The 27,319-nt window shown below is 40.0% G+C and overlaps 1 protein-coding gene across 3 annotated transcripts; it reads left to right on the top strand.

The window, feature by feature from the left end:
- Window positions 1-987: 987 nt before the first annotated feature.
- On the top strand, window positions 988-27,319 carry diras1b (DIRAS family, GTP-binding RAS-like 1b). Of its 3 annotated transcripts, XR_007181010.1 has the most exons (3): window positions 988-1,159; window positions 21,107-22,012; window positions 26,343-27,319. XR_007181010.1 is itself a non-coding variant. In XM_048164484.1 (2 exons), the coding sequence occupies exon 2, from the start codon at window positions 21,142-21,144 to the stop codon at window positions 21,736-21,738; it is 597 nt and encodes a 198-aa protein (XP_048020441.1). In that variant the 5' UTR covers window positions 988-1,159; window positions 21,107-21,141; the 3' UTR covers window positions 21,739-23,947. The 3 variants fall into 3 exon arrangements, 2 of the variants coding, with proteins under 2 accessions (XP_048020441.1, XP_048020442.1); XM_048164484.1 differs by lacking the exon at window positions 26,343-27,319 and having other exon boundaries at window positions 21,107-23,947; XM_048164485.1 differs by lacking the exons at window positions 988-1,159; window positions 26,343-27,319 and adding an exon at window positions 6,500-6,790 and having other exon boundaries at window positions 21,107-23,947.

The raw sequence follows: 27,319 nt of genomic DNA, 5'->3' as shown, positions 1-27,319 counted from the left end.
AACTGTTTTTGTCTTAAGTAGCTTTCAGAGCATTGAAAGTGTTAATTATCTTGCTGTCAATGCAGGCCTCACTGAGCCATCAGATTTCATCAAAAATATCTTAATTTGTGTTCTGAAGATGAACAAAGGTCTTACGGGTGTGGAACGACATGAGGGTGAGTAATTGATGACAGAATTTTCTAACCCTTAAATGTCATGAAGTGACGAGAATACTTTTTTGTGCACAAAAACAAAACAAAAATAATGACTTTATTCAAAAATGTTTTCCTCTACCCTGTCAGTCTGTTACGCAGTTGGTGCAGTGCTGCGTTTCCATGTTTACGTCCGAACGCCAGCTCATTATTAGCCCGGCTCCTGCGTCAGCATCACACGCATGCCTCATGCTGCTCACGTGACCAGCGTCAGCCAATACTGAGCTGCCGTTCGGACGTAGAACCTGGAAGCGCTGCAATGAAAACAGCGTAGGAGAATGACAGGACAGAGACAAATTTGTTAAATAAAGTCATTATTTTTGTTTTGTTTTTGTGCAAAAAACGTATTCTCGTCACTTCATAACATTAAGGTTGAATCATTGCAGTCACATCGTCTGTTTAACGATGTCTTTAGTACCTTTCTGGACATTGAATGTGGTAGCCTAATTCCATTGCTTTCAATGGAGGATAAAAAAAAAACCCTCTCAGATTTCATCAAAAATATCTTAATTTGTGTTCCGAAGATAAACAAAGGTCTTAAAGGTTTGAGGGTGAGTACATTTTATCATACAATTTTTGTAAATTTTGTGGATTTGGTCAAATTTATTTTTATATTTTATATTGTTATTTTTATAATATTTTTCCATTGTGTTTTCTAACATATGAAACTGTCACATATTGTTAGGAGCTTCTGTAATTTGTCCACCTCCTGTAGGCAATATGTTAAAAAAATCTCCCACCTTCTATCTGAAGCCAGCGGTGATTCTGAGGAGGAGGGTGTGTGTGTGTGTGTGTGTGTGTGTGAGTGAGTGCGAAACAGAGAGAGGGAGAGAGAGCACTGCCGTTGAGATTGGACTCTATCACGTCTTCATTATTAGTCTAAAATGCTTTAGTACCTTATTAGCGCAGCCTGCCATTCATCTGTGCTGTCAGTCAAAGATCAGTCACGCGGGATACGTTAAGTTCAGGTAGGTGAGTCGAATCGCGCGCCGACGTATGAAATCAATTCATTTATTTAGCGCCTTTGGCATATTGTGTCTTTTTTTTCTTTATTGCACAGCATATGCGACCCGGACAAGCAGTAGCCACACAGATTTCAGTTAGACTTTGACTGCTTGAATAGCCTACTTGCAGCATTTTCTGTTTTGTGTGGACATCATGTGTTGGTGGCATTGACCATAACTGTCATGACGACATTGACAACAAATAGTAATGAAACTGAAAAATGTTGAGGAGGAAACATGCTTCTTCTGAATGAAACGCGTTTTGCCTACATATAGCCGTCAAAGAAGGCATGTGAATCGCCGCACCACCAGTGACATGGAGAGTCTCTTCTTTATGAATGAAACGGGCTGCGTATGATATGGTGATGCTGCTGAACTCATAGTTTACTCCTGTGTCCAACAGCCTGCCCCGTGATGATATAAGATACATGCGTACTGTACCGTGGAGATTTCCATTTAGCTACACGCGCTTGAGCTTGTGCATATAGCAGCATACAGCCTACATTTACAATATTTGATAGATGTATGTGTATGTGTGTGTGTGTGTGTGTGTGTGTGTGCGACAAACAGTAAACCAGCACATGCACGGGATCAGTCATCCATTCAGTGGGAAACAGGCTATATAAATTCATGTCACTTTGCATCATTAAAAAGCCTTTTAATGGAATTAGATATGGAGAATTTGGTGACAAAACAGGCTAAAGATTTGGTTTGCAAGGTGAACACTGAGAAAGAGGACCCGCGCGCTGCTGACGTCTTATTGGATGCATTAGTATAATAATATATCATCGTATAGAGCCAATGCATGACCCTTATGGCAGTCTTGTTGCGGAAGATGATGCAGGCTGCGCTCATAATGGAATCTAATGCAGCAATTTATATTGAGACTAACTCGCAGACCGTTTTTAGTATTGCACCAGAGACAATAATAGGATGCTTGAACGTGCTGAACGAGAAACTTTAGTAGGCTATGCTTTTGTAAGTAACAGAAGTAGTAATAGTAGTAATGTTTGAAGCCTTTTGAGACCTCTGCTCCTCATCTGGCCCATTGCATTTAAAGGTGCACTCAGTATTTTTTTGCTAATTAAAAAGTTTTGCACATATTTAAATGAGCTGTACATTTGAGAAATGTTATTAAAATGATGTATACAATCACATGAGATGACTTCAGCCATATCTGATTTCTGGAAATAAAGCTATATTCCACACAGGGGGCGGGGGGTCACCCCTTGTGGATGTCGCCATGTTGACATCACATGCCCAGTCATGCAATTGACAAAATTGCTAAAAAGTAATAGATTAAAGGTTTGCATTACTTAAAGATTATAGTTAGAGAATGGATTTGTGTAGACAAAAATGTGAAGAAAAAAGAACAAAACAAAAGGTGCAAAACATATGAAAAGTCATGCATCCATGCCAGAAGATGATCATTAGAAATGCCCAAATTGTCCCCCCCAATATTTGAAATTCTTGAACCACTCTGCTGCACGCCATTACGCAGCGCTCTGTATGATGTTAGAAAATGTTAATTTTTAGTCTAATCTGTCTTAGCGGTCCATCAGAGCTCATCAATGTCAAAATGATTGGCAATCAAATCAAAGTAGGTGGGGTTTACTGTTCACAGAAGCAGAGCGTAAATTCTAGCGCAAAGTGTCAGTTTAACGTTGAGAGTGAGGTAAGATGTAAATAACAAAACATTTGATACATGTCAGTTATATCCTCTGATCTCAAGAGGCGCACTAGTGACTGATGCTAGAGGCTGCGGTCTTTAGTCTCTTTGTTAATGCGCCAGAGACCAGGGTTTGAGGCCCGCACAGAGCAGGGAGAGTAGGACCTGAATGGTTACATTGGTGCCATGACCCGGATAGGAGTGAGGTTTAGGGGGGTGAGTGTAACGGAGGCCAGCTGTGCAGGTAAAACCTCACTTCCCTCATCTCAAGAGGCGCACTAGCAACTGATACTAGAGGTTGCGGTCTTTAGCCTCCTTGTTAACGCGCCAGAGACCTGGTTTTGAGGCCCGCACAGAGCGAGGAGAGTAGGACCTGAGGGGTTACATTGGTGCCGTGACCCGGATGGGAGTGAGGTTTTAATGGAGGCCAGCTAGTAAGAGCTGTGCAGGTTAAACCTCACTTCCCTGATCTCAAGTAGCGTGTTAGAGGCTGCAGTCTTTTGCCTCCTTGTTAGCGCGCCAGAGACCTGGGTTTGAGGCCCACACAGAGTGGGGTGAGTAAGACCTGAGGGGTTACATTGGTGCCGTGACCCGGATGGGAGTGAGGTTTAGGGCGGTGAGTGTAATGGAGGCCAGCTAGTAAGAGCTGTGCAGGTAAAACCTCACTCCCCTGATCTCAAGTAGCATGTTAGAGGCTGCGGCCTTTTGCCTCCTTGTTAGTCCATCCGCCTCCCGCACCAGAGACCTGGGTTCGAGGCCCGCACACAGCGGGGCAAGTAGGACCTGAGCATGTAATTTATAACCTAGTGTGACGAGATAAGAAACCTATGCGTACAAAAAAGTAGCCTATATGTATGCAAATTTTAATGCAAATTAATGCAAATATTATTTGCAAATAGTTTAAATGATTATTTCCCAACTCTTATTAGACCTAGAATATCCTTTACTGTTCTGTTGCTTTATGCTTTATAAAAAAAATTGGTCAATAGTAATGTTCAATATGGTAACGGCCTCTGAAGTCCAAAACTGCTGTACTTTTGGGACGAATAAGAAGTAAATAATAGCTTAAGCTGAAATCTCCCCCTATACCATAATTCATGCATTACTCCATTAATATAGTCCACTGAATGAGTGAATGAAAATGAGTGTGTGAATTCGGACACTGCAGTGCTGTGAAAAGCAGGATTTCATTTGGCACAATGCTCACAGTGCTTGGGTATTCTTTAGCATCTAGCTTTTGAGTGTATGTAATGATACACTCGTTACTGAGGTGCATTTTGGGATTAAATGGGTGTACTCGACAATGGCTGTCCTCTCAAAAACTGCACTATATAAGACTTATAGGGGGTGATTTCGGACACAGCCTTACTGAGTGCACCTTTAAGACAGTATTGCTGTATTGAGGAGGTCAGGTGTTATCCTGGTGGGTTCTTTAGATTAGGTCTATTCTTCTCTCTCAGGAATCTAGTGACAGATATCGATATATCAATCACAGGCCCCTGAATCGAATCGAATTGTAATAGTATCATGGCATGTTTTTTTTTTTTTTTTTTTGAGGTATCTGCAAATATCGAATTACTGGCTAAGAGAATTGATGTCAAATCATATTGTGATAAAACGAGCTGTCTAAGGCTGCGTTTAAAGTCCATTTTTATGCCCTTCCCTTGGTAACTTCCCTCCGTCTCGTTCACTTGGATGTATGTCATTGCTCACGTTGCACGAGTGCCCACTACTAGTGGAACCGTTGCAATGTGTTTAAACGCCCTAAGCCCTTGATCCGCAATGGAGCTGATTTATTATTTATAGTTTTTTTTCTCCTTATGAATTTGTTTTACACACCATTTTGTAGGGCTGTATGTATGCTTGGGTTGTTGACAAGAATTAAAGGGGACCTATTATGCTAAATTAACTTTCTAAGGTGTTTGAACACAGATGTTTGCAGACAACCAGTCTATAATGATAAAAATCCACCCACTCCTTTTTCTATAATCCCCATAAATCATAAACAGTCTCTCCAAACTCTTGCGTAAGAGTAGGGTGAAGCCCCGCCCACAACTGGTGACAGTCTGCCATATTAGCGTAGATCTGAGTGAGCCGCAGCAGTCCGCCATTTCTGTTTCCTCTCTGTAGCAGCTGGAGATGTACAATGTTATTGGATGTGCCAATGAACACAAGGGTCTCCGTAGACTCCCGGCATCTGAGCCCCTGAGGACACCATGATTGAATTTCATTTATGAAGGAAATGTGCCGAAGAAAGACGGTAAAGTGTTATATATTTGCGCAAATCATTTTACGCCGGACTGCTTCACAAACGAGGGTCAGTTCAACCCTGGATTTGCACAAAAGATGAACATGACGGCACATGCTAGTGGATGAGTTGAATCAACTCAACAGCAACTACATAAATTTATCCACTAACCATTCAGAAACGTCCAGTTTCATTCTAAAAGTTGTAACTTCTTCCTGAGTCTCTCCATCAGTGTCGACTCCGGTTTGAACAATGTAAGGCTGAACACCGTTACTGACAATCCTCATTTTGGCTGCGTGAGATTCTCCAGCTTTGTTGTTGTTGAGCAACCGAAGCGTGAGCTGTTAAAGCTCCGCCCTCTTCTGGAAAGGGGGCGGGGAGCAGCAGCTCATTTGCATTTAAAGGGACACACATAAAAACGGCATGTTTTTGCTCACACCCAAATAGGGGCAAATTCGACAAGCTATAATAAATGATCTGTGGGGTATTTTGAGCTGGAACTTCACAGACACATTCTGGAGACACCAAGACTTATATTACATCTTGTGAAAAGGGGCATAATAGGTCCCCTTTAAAAGCATTTTAATGTCAAAATAACTCCAGTTTGTTACACCAGAGTGTGGGGTGGGAGTAAATTAAGCGTGATCTGCTGTGAGGTCACAATCATGGTACATTGTGGTCTATGGATCTGCCTGAAGTGTACATATTGAGTAGACTTGCTCCTTCAGTCAAATCTAGGGGTCGAGGGTCTGTCCAAAAAAAAAAGTGAACGCACTTAAAAATGGTGGCGGGGATTCCCGCGAGGGGAAGTGCTTAGAGAAGTTTGTGAGTGTATGTCTAAAAGTGGAGTTAAACACAGCCCAAATCTGTGTTAACATTTTTTTCTTTAAATATATCAAAAATTTACCTAGACAGATGTAGCTCAAAGGGGAGAGATCAAGCCATGTGACTGTTTCACATGCAATTATCCCTGAAAATTATGAAATGCTCATGATGTATTTAATAAGCATGCTCATTTGAGATGAACTGATTAAGTATCTAAACCCATACAGTTTACCGCCCACTTAACCCCACCAGTTAAGCCAAGAAAATTCCTGCCTAGAGAGATGCAATGCCAATTAAAAATTAATTTGAGGTATATCAGCTAATGGAGAAGAAGCACCTGGACTAGCCTTAGGACAAATCCATGTTCAAGTTCTCAGCTAGTGAATCAATAGTTTATTTGTGGAGGACAATCCATACATTTGATTTAGCTCCACACCCTAAGGTCTCGTAATACTTGAGCTGATGTTTAAATGTAAGTCTCAGTATTAAGGTTTTAAGATGCTAGTTGTTTGGCATGAAATGAAACACAAAGCCTCTCAAAAACACAACTTATAGTTTACAGTGATCTTTATCCATTTCAAAGGTCTTGCATGATCTTATAGTTAATATATCAGATCTTCATGCACTCTGTCCCTCAGCCGCTTTGTGGCGTGGATGCGTGCTGGCAGTTTTAAATCCTTTGAATTGGGTCACGGGAAGCACATCCAGCAGGACAGACGAGGTAAAGCGCAATGATTAGCCTCTAAGCCCAGTCCACAGAGGAGCGATCTGTTTGACGGACTGATCGACAAGAGCAAGAGAGATGTTTCTTGCAATGCTGGCAGGGACACAGTAAAACTGCAGAACTCTCATGGTAAGGTAAAATATTACAGAGTGATTAGCCAGTCATCTGAAGCAGTCATTTGTTCTGAGTTCATGAAGTTAGAGTGTCACATTATGGTGTCAGGCATATTGTTAACATGCATTTGACTTCATTTATTGTTACTTTTCAATGATTTTAATGATTACTTTCTTGTGCAGCATTGTTTTTTTGCATTAAAAAATGTAACTTCATTGACTTTCATTGTATGAACAAAAACGTTTTCATTTTTTTTTTTTTTTAAACGATGACATAATTTTAATTTTTATGTGCACTATCCCTTAAACATTTTGGAATCTACAGCAGCATGTCTTAAAATAATATGCTCTGAAGTTAATTTTGCTGTCAGGATATGCATCAATGATTTAGACATATTTGGAAATGTTTTACATTGATAGTTTGTTTAACAGAATCTGATTAGGCCCAGCTGATTGCTGTGAAGGCAAGAGTTAGATTTAGTCTGGCCACTATTTATTTACAACATTGTTTTAGATCAAAACAGTATTTTCTCAAGCCCCTGCACAGTTGAATGAATGAGTCTGGGCTAATCCAGCAACATTTGGTGCAGAGAGATGGCAGATGGCATATGGGGTATTTTTAGGCCGTAGCCCTGCTTCCCCTAAGAGTCCGAATTTTTAGCTGCTAAATACTGTTTACACAAACATACATATTGTGGCATAAAGATCCATCAATGACTTCTAGAACAATAGTAACTGTGTAGAGTGTTAGACATTTGGATTAAAGGGATAGATTCTGTATGAGTTTCTTTCTTCTGTGGAACACAAAGGTAGATATTCTGAAAGAAACAATAAGAGGATGAATTAATTTTTGGCAAATTATCACTTTACATTCTTTGTCTTCAGTTCTCTAAAATGTATTTCTTCATTGTTGCAATGCATCTGAATATTATACCTGAACAACCAAAAGAAACACCTGGGGTGGAATTAAAAATGTTTTCACATTCTTCTTTTTTTTAACTCATTGATCTGTTTTTCTTCCTTGATTGACTTAGTCATTGTTTAGAAATTTCAGTTTTGATCACAGTTACAAAAATAATATGCTTAGCGCATTTTTCACCACAAGAAAAAGATTTAATCACATAATACTAAATCATGCATTTAATGGAACCTAGGCTATTTTTTCCTCATCCCTCCCTCTTCCTTATCCCACTCTCTCTTTCAGTCTATATGCGTGCGGTAACAAACACTTTTACCCAAGTTTGATTTCCCAGAACAGACCAGAGAGAGTTGATTCAGACATATGTGTGCACACAGCCGTGGTTCTCTTCTCAGCCCAGTGCTCATGTGAGCACTAATGTGTGCATCACACATTAGTATCTTTAGTATGCAGTAAAGCGAGGCATATCTGATTCTCACAGAATGAGAGTCAATTCTGAGCCAAAAACTCTTTTTTTCTTCAATAGAATATTGGTATCTATGCAGATATAACAATGGAAAAAGCCATTTGTGGCAGAGTGAAAGCCTGGTTTGACTGATAGAGAAAGCGGCTCTTTAGACAGTATATTATGCTGCAAAGCTTCTCACTCAGATTAGAGTCTGGCTAATGGACTCGGCTTAATGGGCATCCTGTGGAATCCAGTGCAGTGATTCACACTAAAGGGCTGTTTACACAGTTCAAAAACAATCCTATCTATCTATCTAGCTATCTATCTACAAACCCGATTCCAAAAAAGTTGGGACACTGTACAAATTGTGAATAAAAACAGAATGCAATGATGTGGAAATTTCAAATTTCAATATTTTATTCAGAATACAACATAGATGACATATCAAATGTTTAAACTGAGAAAATATATAATTTTAAGGGAAAAATAAGTTGATTTTAAATTTCATGGCATCAACACATCTCAAAAAAGTTTGGACAAAGCCATGTTTACCACTGTGTGGCATCCCCTCTTCTTTTTAAAACAGTCTGCAAACGTCTGGGGACTGAGGAGACAAGTTGCTCAAGTTTAGGAATAGGAATGTTGTCCCATTCTTGTCTAATACAGGCTTCTAGTTGCTCAACTGTCTTAGGTCTTCTTTGTCGCATCTTATGATGCGCCAAATGTTTTCTATGGGTGAAAGATCTGGACTGCAGGTTGGCCATTTCAGTACCCGGATCCTTCTTCTACGCAGCCATTATGTTGTAATTGATGCAGTATGTGGTCTGGCATTGTCATGTTGGAAAATGCAAGGTCTCCCCTGAAAGAGACGACGTCTGGATGGGAGCATATGTTGTTCTAGAACTTGGATATACCTTTCAGCATTGATGGTGCCTTTCCAGAGGTGTAAGCTGCCCATGACACACGCACTCATGCAACCCCATACCATCAGAGATGCAGGCTTCTGAACTGAGCGCTGATAACAACTTGGGTTGTCCTTGTCCTCTTTAGTCCGGATGACATGGCGTCCCAGTTTTCCAAAAAGAACTTCAAATTTTGATTCGTCTGACCACAGAACAGTTTTCCACTTTGCCACAGTCCATTTTAAATGAGCCTTGGCCCAGAAAAAACGCCTGCACTTCTGGATCATGTTTAGATATGGCTTCTTTTTTGACCTATAGAGTTTTAGCCGGCAACGGCGAATGGCACGGTGGATTGTGTTCACCAACAATGTTTTCTGGAAGTATTCCTGAGCCCATGTTGTGATTTCCTTTACAGTAGCATTCCTGTATGTGATGCAGTGCCGTCTAAGGGCCCGAAGATCACGGGCATCCAGTATGGTTTTCCAGCCTTGACCCTTACGCACAGAGATTGTTCCAGATTCTCTGAATCTTTGGATGATATTATGCACTGTAGATGATGATAACTTCAAACTCTTTGCAATTTTTCTCTGAGAAACTCCTTTCTGATATTGCTCCACTATTTTTCGCCGCAGCATTGGGGGGATTGGTGATCCTCTGCCCATCTTGACTTCTGAGAGACACTGCCACTCGGAGAGGCTCTTTCTATACCCAATCATGTTGCCAATTGACCTAATAAGTTGCAAATTGGTCCTTCAGCTGTTCCTTATATGTACATTTAACTTTTCCAGCCTCTTATTGCTACCTGTCCCAACTTTTTTGGAATGTGTAGCTCTCATGAAATCCAAAATGGGCCAATATTTGGCATGACATTTCAAAATGTCTTACTTTTAACATTTGATATGTTATCTATATTCTATAGTGAATAAAATATTTTTATAGTTTATGAGATTTGTAAATTATTGCATTCCTTTTTTATTCACAATTTAGTAGCACCTGGGGGTAAGGACAGATGGGGTGAGAGAATGGAGATGGAGAGAGAGGAAAGAGGGGAGAGTGGAAAAGAAAAATTTTGGTCTGGTTCCAGGACACACTGCCAACCGAGAGGCTCTCACTCGCAGTTCCATGCGATGGTACTGGACACTCCTTGGTGGAACGCTTGATCCTTCTCCGCCTCCTGGTGATGGCTCCTCCATTTGAGGGCAGCCTGCAGCGAGTCCTCCGTTCCCTGCTCCTCCCCATCATGGAGGACAGAAGCAGGCTCCAGCCTCAGCAAACAGGAGTGACTCCTCTGCTCCCTCTAGGATGGCAGCCACCCCTCCTTGACCCAGAAGCACGGCAGCGAACTCTCTGTCCCACCGGGTCTTTCATTGCTCCAGCACCACCGCCTCAGCACCGCACAGTGTCTATCCTTCATCCCAGGTTTCACCACCAATGTAACACAGTTTCTGTATAAGGGAAGGACGAGGCAGGAACCAGCGAACGTTCAAATAACAAAACAAACATAAAGCGACAGCCCCTCATGGACAACTGCCGCATAAACTTAAACAAAACGTAAATGTCCCAGGCCTGGTCCTCTCTCGTCTTGCACTGTCATTTCTCTTCCTTTTATTCATCTGGCTCTCCTTCCGTGAGACTCGCTCGTTCCCATGGCTCTCGGCCTCGTCCTGCTTGCCACACTATCTATCTACCATCGTCTGTCTGTCTATCTAAATTATTTTGGCTCGTTTTTCAAAACATTCTAAACATTCTCTAAATTGTTTACTGGGAAAATTCAATGGTTGCTTGTTAAGATTGTAATTACAGAAGTAATGTAAGATTTCTATTTCACAAACTGAAATATCAGTTAGTTTAATTTCTACTTCTTTACATAAATTGCAATTCTGAATCCTGCTTGCTTCAAATTTACTTCAATTTCAGGCATTCTCAGGTCATTTTACTTCCATAATGTGACATATTTAGAAGTGGAAGAACATGATTTTAAATAGGCTTTTCATAAATAAATAAATAAATAAATAATTTTTATTTAATGCCATAAATTAAGAAAGATTCTGTTGTCAGCAGGGGGGTAACAAGGCCAGCCAAACCTTGAAGCTTGCCCAGACCAAATGCGAGCTTATTAACCTTAGCTATTAGTTAACATTATCTAGTGAGTCCTATAGGTGACAACAGCAGAAAAGGAAAATCATTCAAAAGAAGAGCAAGTTATTACATTTTGCTTCAAGTCTGTGAAGAACTTTTAGTTTCTTTGGAAAAACATGCACCGATGATTCACTCACAATAAAACCAGAAAAAATAGGGTATATATACTATACTATGTCTACTATATACTATACCATACTATACTATGTCTATATACTATTCCGACTCCATTTTCTACATGCATAGCACTGTGGTTTGCAGACAGAACCGCCAGCATACTGAGCCCAGACTTCCATTTACTGTGATTGTTTAAGAGTATGTGGCACGATGCCCATGTGCTATTCAGCAAACATTACCTTTCGAATCCTAATGTCTGAGTGATATATTCCACATTCACTTCGGTAAAAGCAAGGTCATTCCTAAATCTGGCGACATCAGCGCATTGCTGTGAGAGCGCTTGGGATACCTTGAATGAAGCACATGCATTATAATCTCTCCTCGTGCCAAACTTAATCTATAATAGAGTTTTGCTGGAATAGCGAGATGCTGTAACGGCATTAATAACCTCAGCGGCTCTCCCGTCCTTCTGCGAGGGACTCGTAGAATAGATAACACAGCACTCCGAGGGAGATTGACATCAATCACAGCGCAGAAACAAGCGTGACACCTTAAGAGGGGCGAGAGGGGGGCACCAGGCTGTCAGAGGCCTGAAATCCGCAGACACCAGCATTGATCAAAGGCTCAGTGTCCTCTGCTCATTGATTTGACAGCACACAGGGTGTTAGAGAGAGCAGGAGAGGCACTAGGGCTTCTCTCAGATGAGAGCTTGACTGCTGTTGGGATTGCTGCACCCTGCCAAGCATGTCGCTGCACTTTAAACCCTGAGTGCAAGCAGCCTAGTGTCATAATGCTGGATGAAAATATGAAGAATATTGTGAGGGCTTTGAGAGACATTGCCACATTCACATCACACAGTTTTTTAAATTCACTTTCAGAATCTTGATGTCATTTTACAAAACTCAAAATTGATCATCACAAGTAGGCTGCCCAATGTTCAAAACATTGCATTGTGCATTCATATCTTTAAAGAAATCTTGCACTTGCAGAATGATTGGTTTAAATTACTTATTTATCATGAAATACAATACAATCGCTAGGACAGATTTCTCTATACTTAGGTGACTTTTTTAAAACTATTCACACAGCTTTCAAATTGGCACAGCAGTTAATTTCACTCTCAAAATGCACTAAAGCTACCAAAACACTTCATACATGTCTAAAATCAAGCCATTTTTCCATAACACTAGCAAAGGTTGTCACCCAACAAACATTCATGAAACAAAAGCCTAAAAAACACCAACAACAGGTAGCATTGATTACACAATGCTTACTTTACAAAACAAAAATGAACTGTTTAGAATTCATTGCAGTATATGTGACATGATCCATGTTTGTATTACAGAACAAAATTATTCATCATTTTTTATATAGATGGTAATGATATTGAAAGACTAAAACCTGTGTAGGTGTTCAGCTACATTTTAATGTTTTGATAGCATTTCATTTATTAGATTCAGAATATATTTCAATATGGTATTACTGTAGAAATGTAGCCAATATGCCGTCTTATCTATGCCGTCAGGTTGGATGGTAAACGTTGGTGGACAGCCATTTTTAGGTCTCTCCAGAGATGCTCAGTTGGGTTTAAGTCAGGGCTCTGGCTGGGCCATTCAAGAACAGTCACGGAGTTGTTGTGAAGCCACTCCTTCGTTATTTTAGCTGTGTGCTTAGGGTCATTGTCTTGTTGGAAGGTAAACCTTCGGCCCAGTCTGAGGTCCTGAGCACTCTGGAGAAGGTTTTCATCCAGGATATCCCTGTACTTGGCCACATTCATCTTTCCCTCGATTGCAATCAGTCGTCCTGTCCCTGCAGCTGAAAAACACCCCCACAGCATGATGCTGCCACCACCATGCTTCACTGTTGGGACTGTATTGGACAGGTGATGAACAGTGCCTGGTTTTCTCCACACATACCACTTAGAATTAAGGCCAAAAAGTTCTATCTTGGTCTCATCAGACCAGAGAATCTTATTTCTCACCATCTTGGCAAACTCCATGTGGGCTTTCATGTGTCTTGCACTGAGGAGAGGCTTCCGTCGGGCCACTCTGCCATAAAGCCCCGACTGGTGGAGGGCTGCAGTGATGGTTGACTTTCTACAACTTTCTCCCATCTCCCGACTGCATCTCTGGAGCTCAGCCACAGTGATCTTTGGGTTCTTCTTTACCTCTTCTCCCCCAATAGCTCAGTTTGGCCGGATGGCCAGCTCTAGGAAGGGTTCTGGTCGTCCCAAAATTCTTCCATTTAAGGATTATGGAGGCCACTGTGCTCTTAGGAACCTTAAGTGCAGCAGAAATGTTTTTGTAACCTTGGCCAGATCTGTGCCTTGCCACAATTCTGTCTCTGAGCTCTTCAGGCAGTTCCTTTGACCTCATGATTCTCATTTGCTCTGACATGCACTGTGAGCTGTAAGGTCTTATATAGACAGGTGTGTGGCTTTCCTAATCAAGTCCAATCAGTATAATCAAACACAGCTGGACTCAAATGAAGGTGTAGAACCATCTCAAGGATGATCAGAAGAAATGGACAGCACCTGAGTTAAATATATGAGTGTCACAGCAAAGGGTCTGAATACTTAGGACCATGCGATATTTCAGTTTTTCTTTTTTAATAAATCTGCAAAAATGTCAACAATTCTGTGTTTTTCTGTCAATATGGGGTGTTGTGTGTACATTAATGAGGAAAAAAAGTGAACTTAAATGATTTTAGCAAATGGCTGCAATATAACAAAGAGTGAAAAATGTAAGGGGGTCTGAATACTTTCCGTACCCACTGTATATAGAGTGTTGTCTGTGGTTTTGTCGAAAAGAAGTTTAGACTTTTTTGGATGATTGGGTAATTGATGGATCATACTGATTTAAATTGTATCTTTATGTGCTTGTTGTTTGCCTGACGAAGACATTTGGTTATTAATAAATTGATCTTTGGGAGCAGCAGTGGCAGTTCACCGATTCTTGTTTGTTTTTAGTAAAGTGCTTTAACTGATCGAGCACCTGCCTAAAGTTTTTGGATGTGTGCATATTCTCTTTTCGAAAAGAAGTGAGAAAAGAATTCATGTAACTTGAAAGATGTCATCACTGAATGCATTTTGTGCTATAAATGATCCACAGTTTATCCCACATAGACTGCTCTTGTGCTCACTGTGTGAAGAGTTTTGAAACCTAAGTATTGAGAAATGGGTCCTAGCAAATGTAAAAAAAACAGTAAATGTTGAACTTCTTTTAATTTGAGCACCACAATTTCAGAACGCTAGTGCAAGTGCAATGGATAAAGATGTCCATCTAGTGCTTGTTTACATTGAAAAACAATGGAAAATAGCAAAAGCAGAATGGTAAAATCCCTTATTCTGTTTTGTATTATGTATTAGGATTTTGAATTTAAAGGGGTCCTATGCAAAATTCACTTTTACATGGTGTTTGAACATAAACATGTGTTGGTACACAACCACCCTATAATGGTAAAATTCCACCCACTCCTCTTTTTTTAATCCCCATAAATCATAAGCAGTGTCTCAGAACAAGCCGTTTGCAGTGACATCACACATGCTTAAGCCCTGCCCACAACTGCTTATGCATAGACCTTGACCTCAATGAGCTGTACACGTTTATCTCCTCACCAGAGCATTTAACAGCAGCGTTCAAATAAGTAATTAATTCATATTAAATCTCCTAAGTAATTCAATCAAGAGCAGTGAGTGATTTTCTGTTTTTCTTTTGTTGTTTGATTCATATTAACAGCATACAGCAGTAGGTACTGTATATTACGCTGCTGTCACTTTAGATGTAAAATACACATGCAGTTTCTTTACTTGCTGTTTATGTTCACAGACATAACTGACTGTGTTTATGTGAACTTTGTGTATTTTTGACATAGTTTTTGACAAGTGCAATAACATGTAAAAGAGAACTTAGTTTAATATTCAATGTGTGTAATTTGGATGTGTGCACTCAGAAAACCATCTATCAGAAGTTTAGACTGATATAACGCATGCAGATAATAAACTTTCATGATGATGAAGAACTGCAATGTCATGTGAGCGTGACCATGATAGAGATGCTAATTAAATCCAAACAGATGTTTTGTTAGTATCAGAGACAGGAGCTGTAGGCTCCGCCCTCTTCTTCAAAGGGGGTGGGGAGCAGCAGCTCATTTGCATTTAAAGGCACATGCACGAAATCAGCATGTTTTTCCTTCCACTCAAAAATTTACAACATAGTATAATAAATGATCTGTGAGGTATTTTGAGCTGAAACTTCACAGACACAATCTGGGGACACCAGAGACTTAAACTGCATCTTATAAAAAGGGGCATAATTGGTCCCCTCTAAGTTTACACTTTTGAAAAAATTGCATAAACGTACAAATTGGCCCGCAGGGGTTTGACACTGGTTGAGTCTGATAGAGAAGAGAATACATGAAATTTGAAAGATGTGCCAAAACAATGGAAAATAATCCACATTTTAGCCCACATAGACTGCTGTTGTGCTCACAGTGTGATAAAAAGGTATTGAGAAATGAATGGGTCCTAGCAATTATAAAAACTGTAAAATAATATATGCTAATTTAGATCACCCATTCACAAGACAGCAATAGTTTCACTGTGTAATTGTTTGTACAATCATTAAATATTGTAGTATGCAATATGCGATGCAAGTTTCATTATGGTACTACATGTACATCACTGTAAAAGGACTAGAGAGAAAGTGATTGTTAAAAACCGTAATTGGACAAGAATCCCTCCACCATAGTTGTTATATAATCAGCTCAAGATTTCTGACCCATATAACGCTGGTCATGTCCTCCACATACTGGTTTCATATGAATAGTATGTCTGATGCAATTCCAGGTTAATCTGTACTTTTTGATGGAAGTTCAGCAGAAATCTTGGTAACACCGTGGTAGTTTCATTGAAGTTGTCTCAGTATCCCTCACCTGCTAGTGTGAAATTAAGGTATTGATTACTGAGGATAAAATCGGTGTGAATTTAAAGCCTGGAAATTGTGTTCTTGCTTGCTTCTGCATAATCTTTACAAGATTCGATATGTGTTCTGTGTTTGTGGTTCTGATGGATATGGTCTCTTTCTTGGGTAAATTATTCATGAGAACGCTAAATTGCACATATAAGAGCTTATTTAAAAAAAATCTAAAACCCGTTTTACGCTCAGACAGATACATAGTGCTACCATCTGAATGCTAGTGTGCTCGGGAGCAGAAAACTGTTTAGAATGATTGTTTTGGCTCTAAGGCAATAAATAATGCACTGTTATAAACTGCAGTGAAAGCAAGAGAGTGTCTAAGGGCAACGCAGATACATTATGATGAGTTGCATTGTGATTTCATAATAGCATGACGGATGACAAGACTCATGTGTCTTGCTTCAGAAAAGCCACTTGAGTCCTGACTAGAAGCAAAACATGTCTAAATGCGCTTGTGTGTCATACCTGTAACTTTGAATTAGTAAAGATAAATACCCAGTAAATAAATGATGATCATGTTAAATGTTTAAAGCATGACAGATTTAAATAGGACTTACAGTGTGTGCTGAATATGTGTGATGTGTTTCCAGTCACTAGCAATTTTTCTGTATACACTGAGCACGCTGTGTGACGAACCATACAGCCTTCCTAAAATCATCCGCGTGTCAAGTCATGTCGGTGTCATGACAAATCGGTTCCTCTCTAGAAATCGGGTTTCCACAAACTGTCAGTTAATGATTATCCTAAGTATATACGAATTACCCCTGCGTTCAATTCAGAAGGGCTCATCCCTATGCCCTAATCCCTTCAAAGGGTTTACCCTCCGGAGTTAGAGCTTCGAAGGGATGAAGGGTGTAGGGGTCAAAAATACTCTTTTTTTTTGGAATGCATTTCTATGTCATCTTAACAAGACAATCAAGGAGATGCCTTTGTCCCACATTTTTTGTATGCTGGTTGCCTCCCAAAAATGCTCTGAATGATGAGTAGATTGTGCAAGCAATGCCTTTTGTTTAACCTTTGTTTATTTATTTATTTTTGGTTCATCTCACCAAGGCCTTTTTTATGTTAAATATAATGTATATTGTGTCTATGTATTTTAAACATTTGAATAGACTAATAAAGGGAGCTGTAAAGTATTTTTGTTGAAGTACAATGTCATTTTGACCATAATAATGTAACTCGTATACATTACAGTAGTATAGAAAAATACTTTACATACATTTATAGGTAAAATCAAACTCCGAGCCTCCTGTACCCATTCTGTGACACCAAACAACTTCCCTTTGAAAAAGTTAATGGGGGCCCGAAGTGTCCATCAATTCCGAAGGGCCCTTTGAAGTGGCCAGTTTTGAGCACTTCGGTTTGGAACGACCGTTCATTATGGCGGCCATGATTGTTTTCACTCCGAAGTGCCCTTCGGAAGGCAATATATCCCATTTGGAAGGCACCGTACATCGGAAAGATCACATTTACGTGTTGAACGGACATGAACGCCACCACAATGTCATTAATACGAGTACTTAATACTTATTTAGCAGTGATATTGTTGGCTTATTTACAATGAAGTAAGCTAATTGCCTGCATAAAATATGATAGCATTGTAATATAACGATATAATATATAACAATTAAGTTACAGTGGCTTCATAAATTAATTAAAAATATAAAAAGCAAAACACACCTGATGCACATTCCTTATTCTTTATAGAAGCGTAGAGTTACAAACCTTGCTGTATTTTTGTGTAGTTAATTAAAAGAAGGGACACCATCATTGTACTCCTTGAATGTACTTGACTTGAATGCACCTGACGTCGTAAAAACGAACTTCCCAGGAGGACTTGAACGCACCATTACAATGTCCTTAAGGCTGCCTCCGAAATCACATTCTCTCTTGAGTAGGTACTTATTTTGAATAAGTACTTACTTAACGAGCACTTAAAAAGTATGTTCTAAATCAGGGATCTCCAAACTTGGTCCTGGAGGTCCAATGTCCTGCAGAGTTTAGCTCCAAGCCCAATTAAACACACCTGAACCAGCTAATCAAGGTCTAGTGAGGCATACTAGAAACTTCCAGGCAGGTGTGTTGAGGCAAGCTGGAGCTAAACTCTGCAGGAGAGTGGCCCTTCAGGACCAAGTTTGGAGACCCCTGTGTGTCATAGTATGAATATAGTCTGGATGTACTACATTTGCCATGTTGTCATTATCATGAGACCTACCAGCGTCTGTTGCGTCGCATCACCACCATTCACAAATCCTCTCCCGTGGCCTCATGGGATTGTAAAGTGTCCATCGTATGCACACTTTAGGATCTCGCCAGAAGTAGTAGGTCATCCAAGTACTGTGAATTTGGACCTATTTTTTTGTCACATACTGTTTTCCAACTACTATATAGTAGGGAAGTATGCGATTTTGATTGCAGCCTTAGTATTTTACTATGTGATTTTAGGGGCCGGGGCCACAAGAGGGTGTTAGAGGATTTGCGAAAAAGGATTTGTGAAAAAAATCACGAAATTATTTTTAGGGTTTCCAAATCAACATATTTACTTAAGATATTAATTAAAAATGGTTAATAACACATATACTTTGTTCATAAATCATGAGATTAATCAATATTTTATTCTGTATATAAAATAAGAATTAAAAATATGCATGTAGTATTGTGAAAAAGTCTTTATTTGTCTCCTTTATTAGCTAATGGGAAAATGTGAATATTTTTCAATAAATATTTTTCATATATTTAAATAATTAACAATATAATACTTTTGTCACAACAAGCTCTCAGAGAAGAGTGAATGCAGGATCCAAGTACAGAGGAATTTATTAGAATATTAACAAACAAAATAAACCAAACACATACAGTGGGTACGGAAAGTATTCAGACCCCCTTACATTTTTCACTCTTTGTTATATTGCAGCCATTTGCTAAAATCATTTGTTCATTTTTTTCCTCATTAATGTACACACAGCACCCCATATTAACAGAAAAACACAGAATTGTTGATATTTTTGTAGATTTATTAAAAAAGAAAAACTGAAATATCACATGGTCCTAAGTATTCAGACCCTTTGCTGTGACACTCATATATTTAACTCAGGTGCTGTCCATTTCTTCTGATCATCTTTGAGATGGTTCTACACCTTCATTTGAGTCCAGCTGTGTTTGATTATACTGATTGGACTTGATTAGGAAGTCTATATAAGACCTTACAGCTCACAGTGCATGTCAGAGCAAATGAGAATCATGAGGTCAAAGGAACTGCCTGAAGAGCTCAGAGACAGAATTGTGGCAAGGCACAGATCTGGCCAAGGTTACAAAAACATTTCTGCAGCACTTAAGGTTCCTAAGAGCACAGTGGCCTCCATAATCCTTAAATGGAAGATGTTTGGGACGACCAGAACCCTTCCTAGAGCTGGCCGTCCGGCCAAACTGAGCTATCGGGGGAGAAGAGCCTTGGTGAGAGATGTAAAGAAGAACCCAAAGATCACTGTGGCTGAGCTCCAGAGATGTAGTCGGGAGATGGGAGAAAGTTGTAGAAAGTCAACCATCACTGCAGCCCTCCACCAGTCGGGGCTTTATGGCAGAGTGGCCCGACGGAAACCTCTCCTCAGTTCAAGACACATGAAAGCCCGCATGGAGTTTGCTAAAAAACACCTGAAGGACTCCAAGATGGTGAGAAATAAGATTCTCTGGTCTGATGAGACCAAGATAGAACTTTTTGGCCTTAATTCTAAGCGGTATGTGTGGAGAAAACCAGGCACTGTTCATCACCTGTCCAATACAGTCCCAACAGTGAAGCATGGTGGTGGCAGCATCATGCTGTGGGGGTGTTTTTCAGCTGCAGGGACAGGACGACTGGTTGCATTCGAGGGAAAGATGAATGCGGCCAAGTACAGGGATATCCTGGACGAAAACCTTCTCCAGAGTGCTCAGGACCTCAGACTGGGCCGAAGCTTTACCTTCCAACAAGACAATGACCCTAAGCACACAGCTAAAATAACGAAAGGAGTGGCTTCACAACAACTCCGTGACTGTTCTTGAATGGCCCAGCCAGAGCCCTGACTTAAACTCAATTGAGCATCTCTGGAGAGACCTAAAAATGGCTGTCCACCAACGTTTACCATCCAACCTGACAGAACTGGAGAGGATCTGCAAGGAGGAATGGCAGAGGCTCCCCAAATCCAGGTGTGAAAAACTTGTTGCATCTTTCCCAAAAAGACTCATGGCTGTATTAGATCAAAAGGGTGCTTCTACTAAATACTGAGCAAAGGGTCTGAATACTTAGGACCATGTGATATTTCAGTTTTTCTTTTTTAATAAATCTGCAAAAATGTCAACAATTCTGTGTTTTTTCTGTCAATATGGGGTGCTGTGTGTACATTAATGAGGAAAAAATGAACTTAAATGATTTTAGCAAATGGCTGCAATATAACAAAAAGTGAAAAATTTAAGGGGGTCTGAATACTTTCCGTACCCACTGTATACACACAGGGTAATAGTCTAACAAGACACACTTAATTGAGGGAACTAATCAAGCAAGAAATGACTACAAAAATGGCACACAGGACAGGAAACAGGAACAGAACCAGGGCAAAACGCAAATGAAAAGAACACATAACAAAAACACAAGAAACACAAAACCAGGGAAAACATAACAACAGTACTATTTTTGTATTTAAATGAATCAAATGAATTTATCTTAATATAAATGGGTACATGTAAATATATAACTGGTTTTGTTTTTAGGAAGAGGATCATATTTGGAGGTCAAAAAGTTTGAAAACCCAGGCTATACAAAACACAATCATCTAAATGTTTCTTTTCTCTCTATTAGGTCTAAAAAGCGAGCGGCTCAAGTGAAGGCTCAAGATGCCCGAGCAGAGCAACGACTACCGTGTGGTGGTGTTTGGAGCAGGGGGTGTGGGGAAGAGCTCACTGGTGCTCCGTTTTGTCAAAGGCACTTTCCGGGACACCTACATCCCGACGGTGGAGGACACGTATCGGCAGGTGATCAGCTGTGACAAGAGCGTCTGCACCCTGCAGATCACAGACACAACTGGCAGCCACCAGTTTCCTGCCATGCAGCGTCTGTCCATCTCCAAGGGTCATGCCTTCATCCTGGTCTACTCCATCACCAGTAAGCAGTCCCTGGAAGAATTAAAGCCCATATACCAGCAGATTCTCGCCATCAAAGGCAACATAGAGAACATCCCCATCATGCTCGTGGGGAACAAGAGCGATGAGACTCAACGGGAAGTCAAGACCGAGGATGGAGAGGCACAGTCCAAGACCTGGAAGTGTGCGTTCATGGAGACCTCGGCTAAGACTAACCACAATGTCACTGAGCTGTTCCAGGAGCTTCTCAACTTGGAGAAGAAGAGGAACATGAGTTTGAACATCGACGGCAAGCATTCTGGAAAGCAAAGCAGGGCTGACAAGCTGAAGGGGAAATGCAGCATCATGTAGAGGTGGAACCGGAACATAGTGGAGAGATAGATTAATAAAATGTCAAAGGAAAGTAACTGAACAAGGAGAAGAAAAAAATGAATGGAGATGGTGTTATTTGACATTTCATGCTTATTTTCACTCTGACTTCATAGATTTCATCCTTCACCATCAGTCTTCGGCCTTAACAAGCACTGGCCCATTCGTATTATTGCCTTGTCTGTTTCTATTACAGAGCATCACCACCATCTCTCACATCTGAGGAATATTCAGACAGCAATCGGTTGCTAAACAAGTGAGTTCATAATGCAAATATTTTAATTGAATGTTTGCAGCTGCATTGCTAAAGCAGATAAAGGCTTTATATGGGTGATGAGATGTTATCCAAACATAAGACTTTCCATATAACTTTTGTTTTGAGTATTTTTCTTCAAAAGTTCTCGTCAGATTGAGGAAATAATGTCATTATATAACAATAACAGTCATGCCTCGCTTTAATCCTTTGTTTCGGGTTGTGTAGAATCCACTTTTATTAGTTATCCTCATAACATTTTGATGATTGTGTCCTTATATCTTAAATAATGCCAATCAATATTTAAGACAATCATTTTAAAATGTTAAACACCAGAGAAATGTTCAATGCTTTATAAAATTATTACCTTCAGTGACATCAAGGCAGTTGTAAACTCTGAAACCATATGTAGACACTTCATTGTTCATGCAGATGCACTCATGCTTATCTAAAGCAGCAAGCACTCTTCATCATCATCATCATCATCATCATCGGCATTCAGCTGCTCAAAATTGAGACACTTATGGGTTCCCTATTAATTTGAAGTGAGCCAGAATCTCCATCTTCTTTTTCTATATTTCTCAAGATGAACTGCTCATATTTTCAAGTATAATTGAGACAATAACAAATGTAGCTCTCTTAAAGTCCATCATGAAATGAATACATTTTCAGAAGGTGCGTTTTGGCAGCAAAACTAAATTGAGGCTTTACTAACACAAGCAAGTCTTCTCACCCTATTTATCAGAGACTAATGTGAAAATTGTATAATATGAAGAGTTTGTGAGAGTTGAAAAGTTTTATGGTAAAGAAACATTTATTGCAGAATGAACCATTTTATTTGCATTACAGTCCGAAAAAATAAGTTTTCGTGTCCTTCATTGCAAATCAGCCTTTGACAAAGAAACCTCTGGTTTCAAAAAGGGCCTTGATTGTGTATAGCATTTTATTTTTATTTAACCAGCCGACTGCCTTGTACAAGTGATGCACGAAAGAGCCCCTTTAATATGTTTTCAGGTCATGCATTACAGCTCTAAGTATAAAGGCAGACAACATTATTTTATCCATGTTATGTAAAAAGCAAGTTTTTGAACAGGGTTCACCAGAAGTGAGTAGAGGTTTTTAAGGTTTATTTTGTTTGAACTGTACTGTAAATTAAGTTTTTTGGATGACACATATTATTATAATAACAGACCTGTATGAAAAAGTAACCTACTAAAAATAAGTATATACAATATATGAAACATTATATGCACCTAACTAAATTCAAATGTTAATTATCTAACCTGATTTCATCAAGTGCAATATGTTCCTGGATAAACAATTTGTTGATCCAGTAACAACATTCCAATCAACCAATCAGATTTGAGCCACAGTTTATGCTTACAACCAGGTTTAGTTGCTTCTACATCAGTATTATTTACCTAGGCTATCATTTTCCTCTTAACTTATGATAACTTATGGGTAGGGTTAGGATTAGATTAGATTTTTAGATAATAATGTTGTTCCAGGATCAACAAAATATGTTGTCCCAGGAACGCACAGCAAAATCTGTTCACGTTGATTTTGCCGAGTTAGACGCATTCCTGGGTCAACATACGTGACCCATGCTGGCAAAATGAGTATGCGCACGTACAGGCTAATTACGAGCTACAGACAAAACAAGTGAAAATGTCATTTTGAGGTTTTCACAAAAATGAGTTCATTAGGCTCTCGTCTAGCGATCCCAATGCTCCGAATAGCAATTAAACATTAAACATCTAAAAGTATCTTTATTTGTCTGAGAGGAGATACCTTTCCTTTGTCCATGAAAAGCCATTTTTTTCCAGTAGTCCCTCACTGCAGAACACACAAGATCCAGGGGGCGGAGACGGGTAGGTTATGGGATATGTAATGTGGGAGGAGTTGGATCTAGATCCAGGGGGCGTGGAGACGGGTAGATTTAGGGATATGTAAAGTGAGAGGAGTTGGATCTAGATCCAGGATGTGGAGATGGGTAGGTTTAGGGATATGTAAAGTGGGAGGAGTTGGATCTAGATCCAGGACATGGAGATGGGTAGGTTTAGGGATATGTAAAGTGTGAGGAGTTGGATCTAGATCCAGGACGTGGAGATGGGTAGGTTTAGGGATATGTAAAGTGGGAGGAGTTGGATCTAGATCCAGGGGGCGTGGAGACGGGTAGGTTTAGATCAAGGGGGTGGAGATGGGTAGGTTAAGGGATATGTAAAGTGGGAGGAGTTGGATCTAGATCCAGGACGTGGAGATGGGTAGGTTTAGATCCAGGGGGCATGGAGATGGGTAGGTTTAGGGATATGTAAAGTGGGAGGAGTTGGATCCAGATCCAGGGGCCGTGGAGACGGGTAGGTTTAGATCAAGGGGGTGGAGATGGGTAGGTTTAGGGATATGTAAAGTGGGAGGAGTTGGATCTAGATCCAAGAGGCATGGAGACGGGTAGGTTTAGATCAAGGGGGTGGAGATGGGTAGGTTTAGGGATATGTAAAGTGGGAGGAGTTGGATCTAGATCCAGGGGGCATGGAGACGGGTAGGTTTAGATCAAGGGGGTGGAGACGGGTAGGTTAAGGGATATGTAAAGTGGGAGGAGTTGGATCTAGATCCAAGACGTGGAGATGGGTAGGTTTAGGGATATGTAAAGTGGGAGGAGTTGGATCTAGATCCAGGACGTGGAGATGGGTAGGTTTAGATCAAGTGGGCAGAGACGGGTAGGTTAAGGGATATGTAATGTGGGAGGAGTTGGATCCAGATCCAGGGTGCGTGGAGATGGGTAGGTTTAGATCAAGGGGGTGGAGATGGGTAGGTTAAGGGATATGTAAAGTGGGAGGAGTTGGATCTAGATCCAGGACGTGGAGATGGGTAGGTTTAGATCAAGTGGGCAGAGACGGGTAGGTTAAGGGATATGTAATGTGGGAGGAGTTAGATCCAGATCCAGGGTGCGTGGAGACGGGTAGGTTTAGATCAAGTGGGCAGAGACGGGTAGGTTAAGGGATATGTAATGTGGGAGGAGTTGGATCCAGATCCAGGACGTGGAGACGGGTAGGTTTAGATCAAGTGGGCAGAGATGGGTAGGTTTAGGGATATGTAAAGTGGGAGGAGTTGGATCCCGCCCCCTGGATCTCGTGTTCTGCAGTGAGGACCATCTCTTTTTTTCTGCTTGCTTCTCGATGACTGAAGTTTGGAATAGTCCAAGTTCCAACTTTGTGAATATTCATAGCGAATTCTCGATGGCATGAGTCTGAACCAATGAAATGTGATTTTCAAACTCATGCTGATGTAAACAAAACGATCTTCCTCGCGCTGACTGACACATCTGAAGCCACGCACAAAGACGCCTCAGACAGCGCGTGATCCCGATATACACAGAATTACAGTATTTCAAACTATCTGTGGCGAGTATTCACGCAAACATTATCTGTTATGTCTGAACGTTTGGCTAACTGTGGGGAAAAACATCTGATGTGTAACATTATATTAGATCCGTGCGGTACAGTAGCTCTTAATATATATGCTGTCTGACATGGGGAAAAAGTTGAATATATAGGCTATTTTTCCTATAGATAATTGGTTTTGACTTGGTTTGTGCCAAATTTGGTGTTATTAACAGGGATTTTAAGGTATGGTTGCTTGGTGATTTTGTTTGACAACCTTCTGAAAACTCGATTTTACTCAAAATTGACTCTATCGACTTAGAGGTGTAGCTCATTCATTTTTTGACTGATTCCAACACATCATACATCATTTTGAAGGTTTTTTAATAGGGAAAGTGAAAAAAACAATAGGCTCACTGCAACTCATTTTCCAGCACGGGTCACATATTTTGTTGACCCTGGAACAACATTCCTGTCCAAAAATGTAGTCCCTACCCCTAAACCTAAACCTACCTATAACTTATCCCTAAAATCAGAGGGAATAACACTGACGTACAAGCACCTAACCTTGCTACTAAGCCTAATTTCACATAAACTGTAAACTTGTCCCTCAAATCTGATTGGTTGATTGGAATGTTGTTCCAGGATCAACATCTTTGTTGATTATGTTGCACTTTATATGACATGCATTGTTGCAATAGAACTGAAAACATCCTTCATTTATAGTTTCCGGTTTACTGTCAGTTAATATTAAGACAGCTCGTTTCCTCTGACTGATGTATATGATTAAAGTTTTAATATTAGTTCCCTGGATGCCCCACCAGCACATTCATCCTAAAAATGGTGCTATAATTTACCATCTCCCTACTGGTGACAGTAGTTCTGCTCTGCATGGTTTATATCATCATTGTATAAAAAAGAAAAAGAAATCCCTCTTCATCACCTCTTTGCAGAGTTTTGCTGATTTTTCTAAATTGGGGACAACGCCTCATCCATCTTGTGTTTGAAGTTCAGACTGTATTCAGTGCCACTATAACTGAATCTACGTGTCCAATCTCTATAAAGCCCACTCAGCTGGCGCATGAGTCACACTGCTGATACCATCAAGCTGCACGAGAAGAAAACTGCAGAGCTTCTTGCATTTTACATGCACGAGAAGTCTGAGTGTCAGCTACCTGCGATCCTTTTGGTTGGCTTGACAACATGGACTTGCCTACGCAATGCCAAAGCCCACCAGTTCTGTGTATAAAATAATTTTGTGAACCACATCATGCACTTTTTATTGTAAATACTTGTAAATTGTATGTAAGAAGAATCTAACACTACGTAAAGAAATCATCACTGAATCTCATCGGATGAGCCATGGACACAATTCTGTTTAAACCTCTTCATTCACTGTTCATGTGTTTGGCTGGAACCGCAGGGGACTTTCTGTAAATCTATCTGGATTCTCATTCATGCATTTTTCCGCTGGTATCCTAAATCTGGTTTACACATAGTGAGCACTTTAAATGCCTAAGGGTAATGGAATGTACTGTGAAACGTATGTAAATGATGACCTCCATTTCATAGTTCAGATACGCATGGTCCCACTTGATGTTAGCCAGCATGAGGGCGAGCAACAAAACTGTGAAGTGACTTTTCAACTTAAATTCTTTGCATTTGATTGACTTTTCAACTTAAATCCTTTGCATTTGTTTTGTACAATATTTTACAAAAGTTCTTTTTAATTATAGCTATTAGCAACTACTATGTATGATATGTCCTTTAGCAATAGTCTTCCTAAGACATGGTATGCTGTGCTCACGCATCCCAAATGAAGGAAAATACTGCGTACATGTACTAATATATGTATAGATATATAGCTGCAAATATTCTCTAATAAATCTGCAAATTGATTTTCATAATAAAAACAATTAAATCAAAACTA

Source organism: Megalobrama amblycephala, linkage group LG17 (genome assembly GCF_018812025.1).
Source record: "Megalobrama amblycephala isolate DHTTF-2021 linkage group LG17, ASM1881202v1, whole genome shotgun sequence".
NCBI lineage: Eukaryota > Metazoa > Chordata > Actinopteri > Cypriniformes > Xenocyprididae > Megalobrama > Megalobrama amblycephala.
This window is presented reverse-complemented; position numbering and strand designations above follow the sequence as displayed.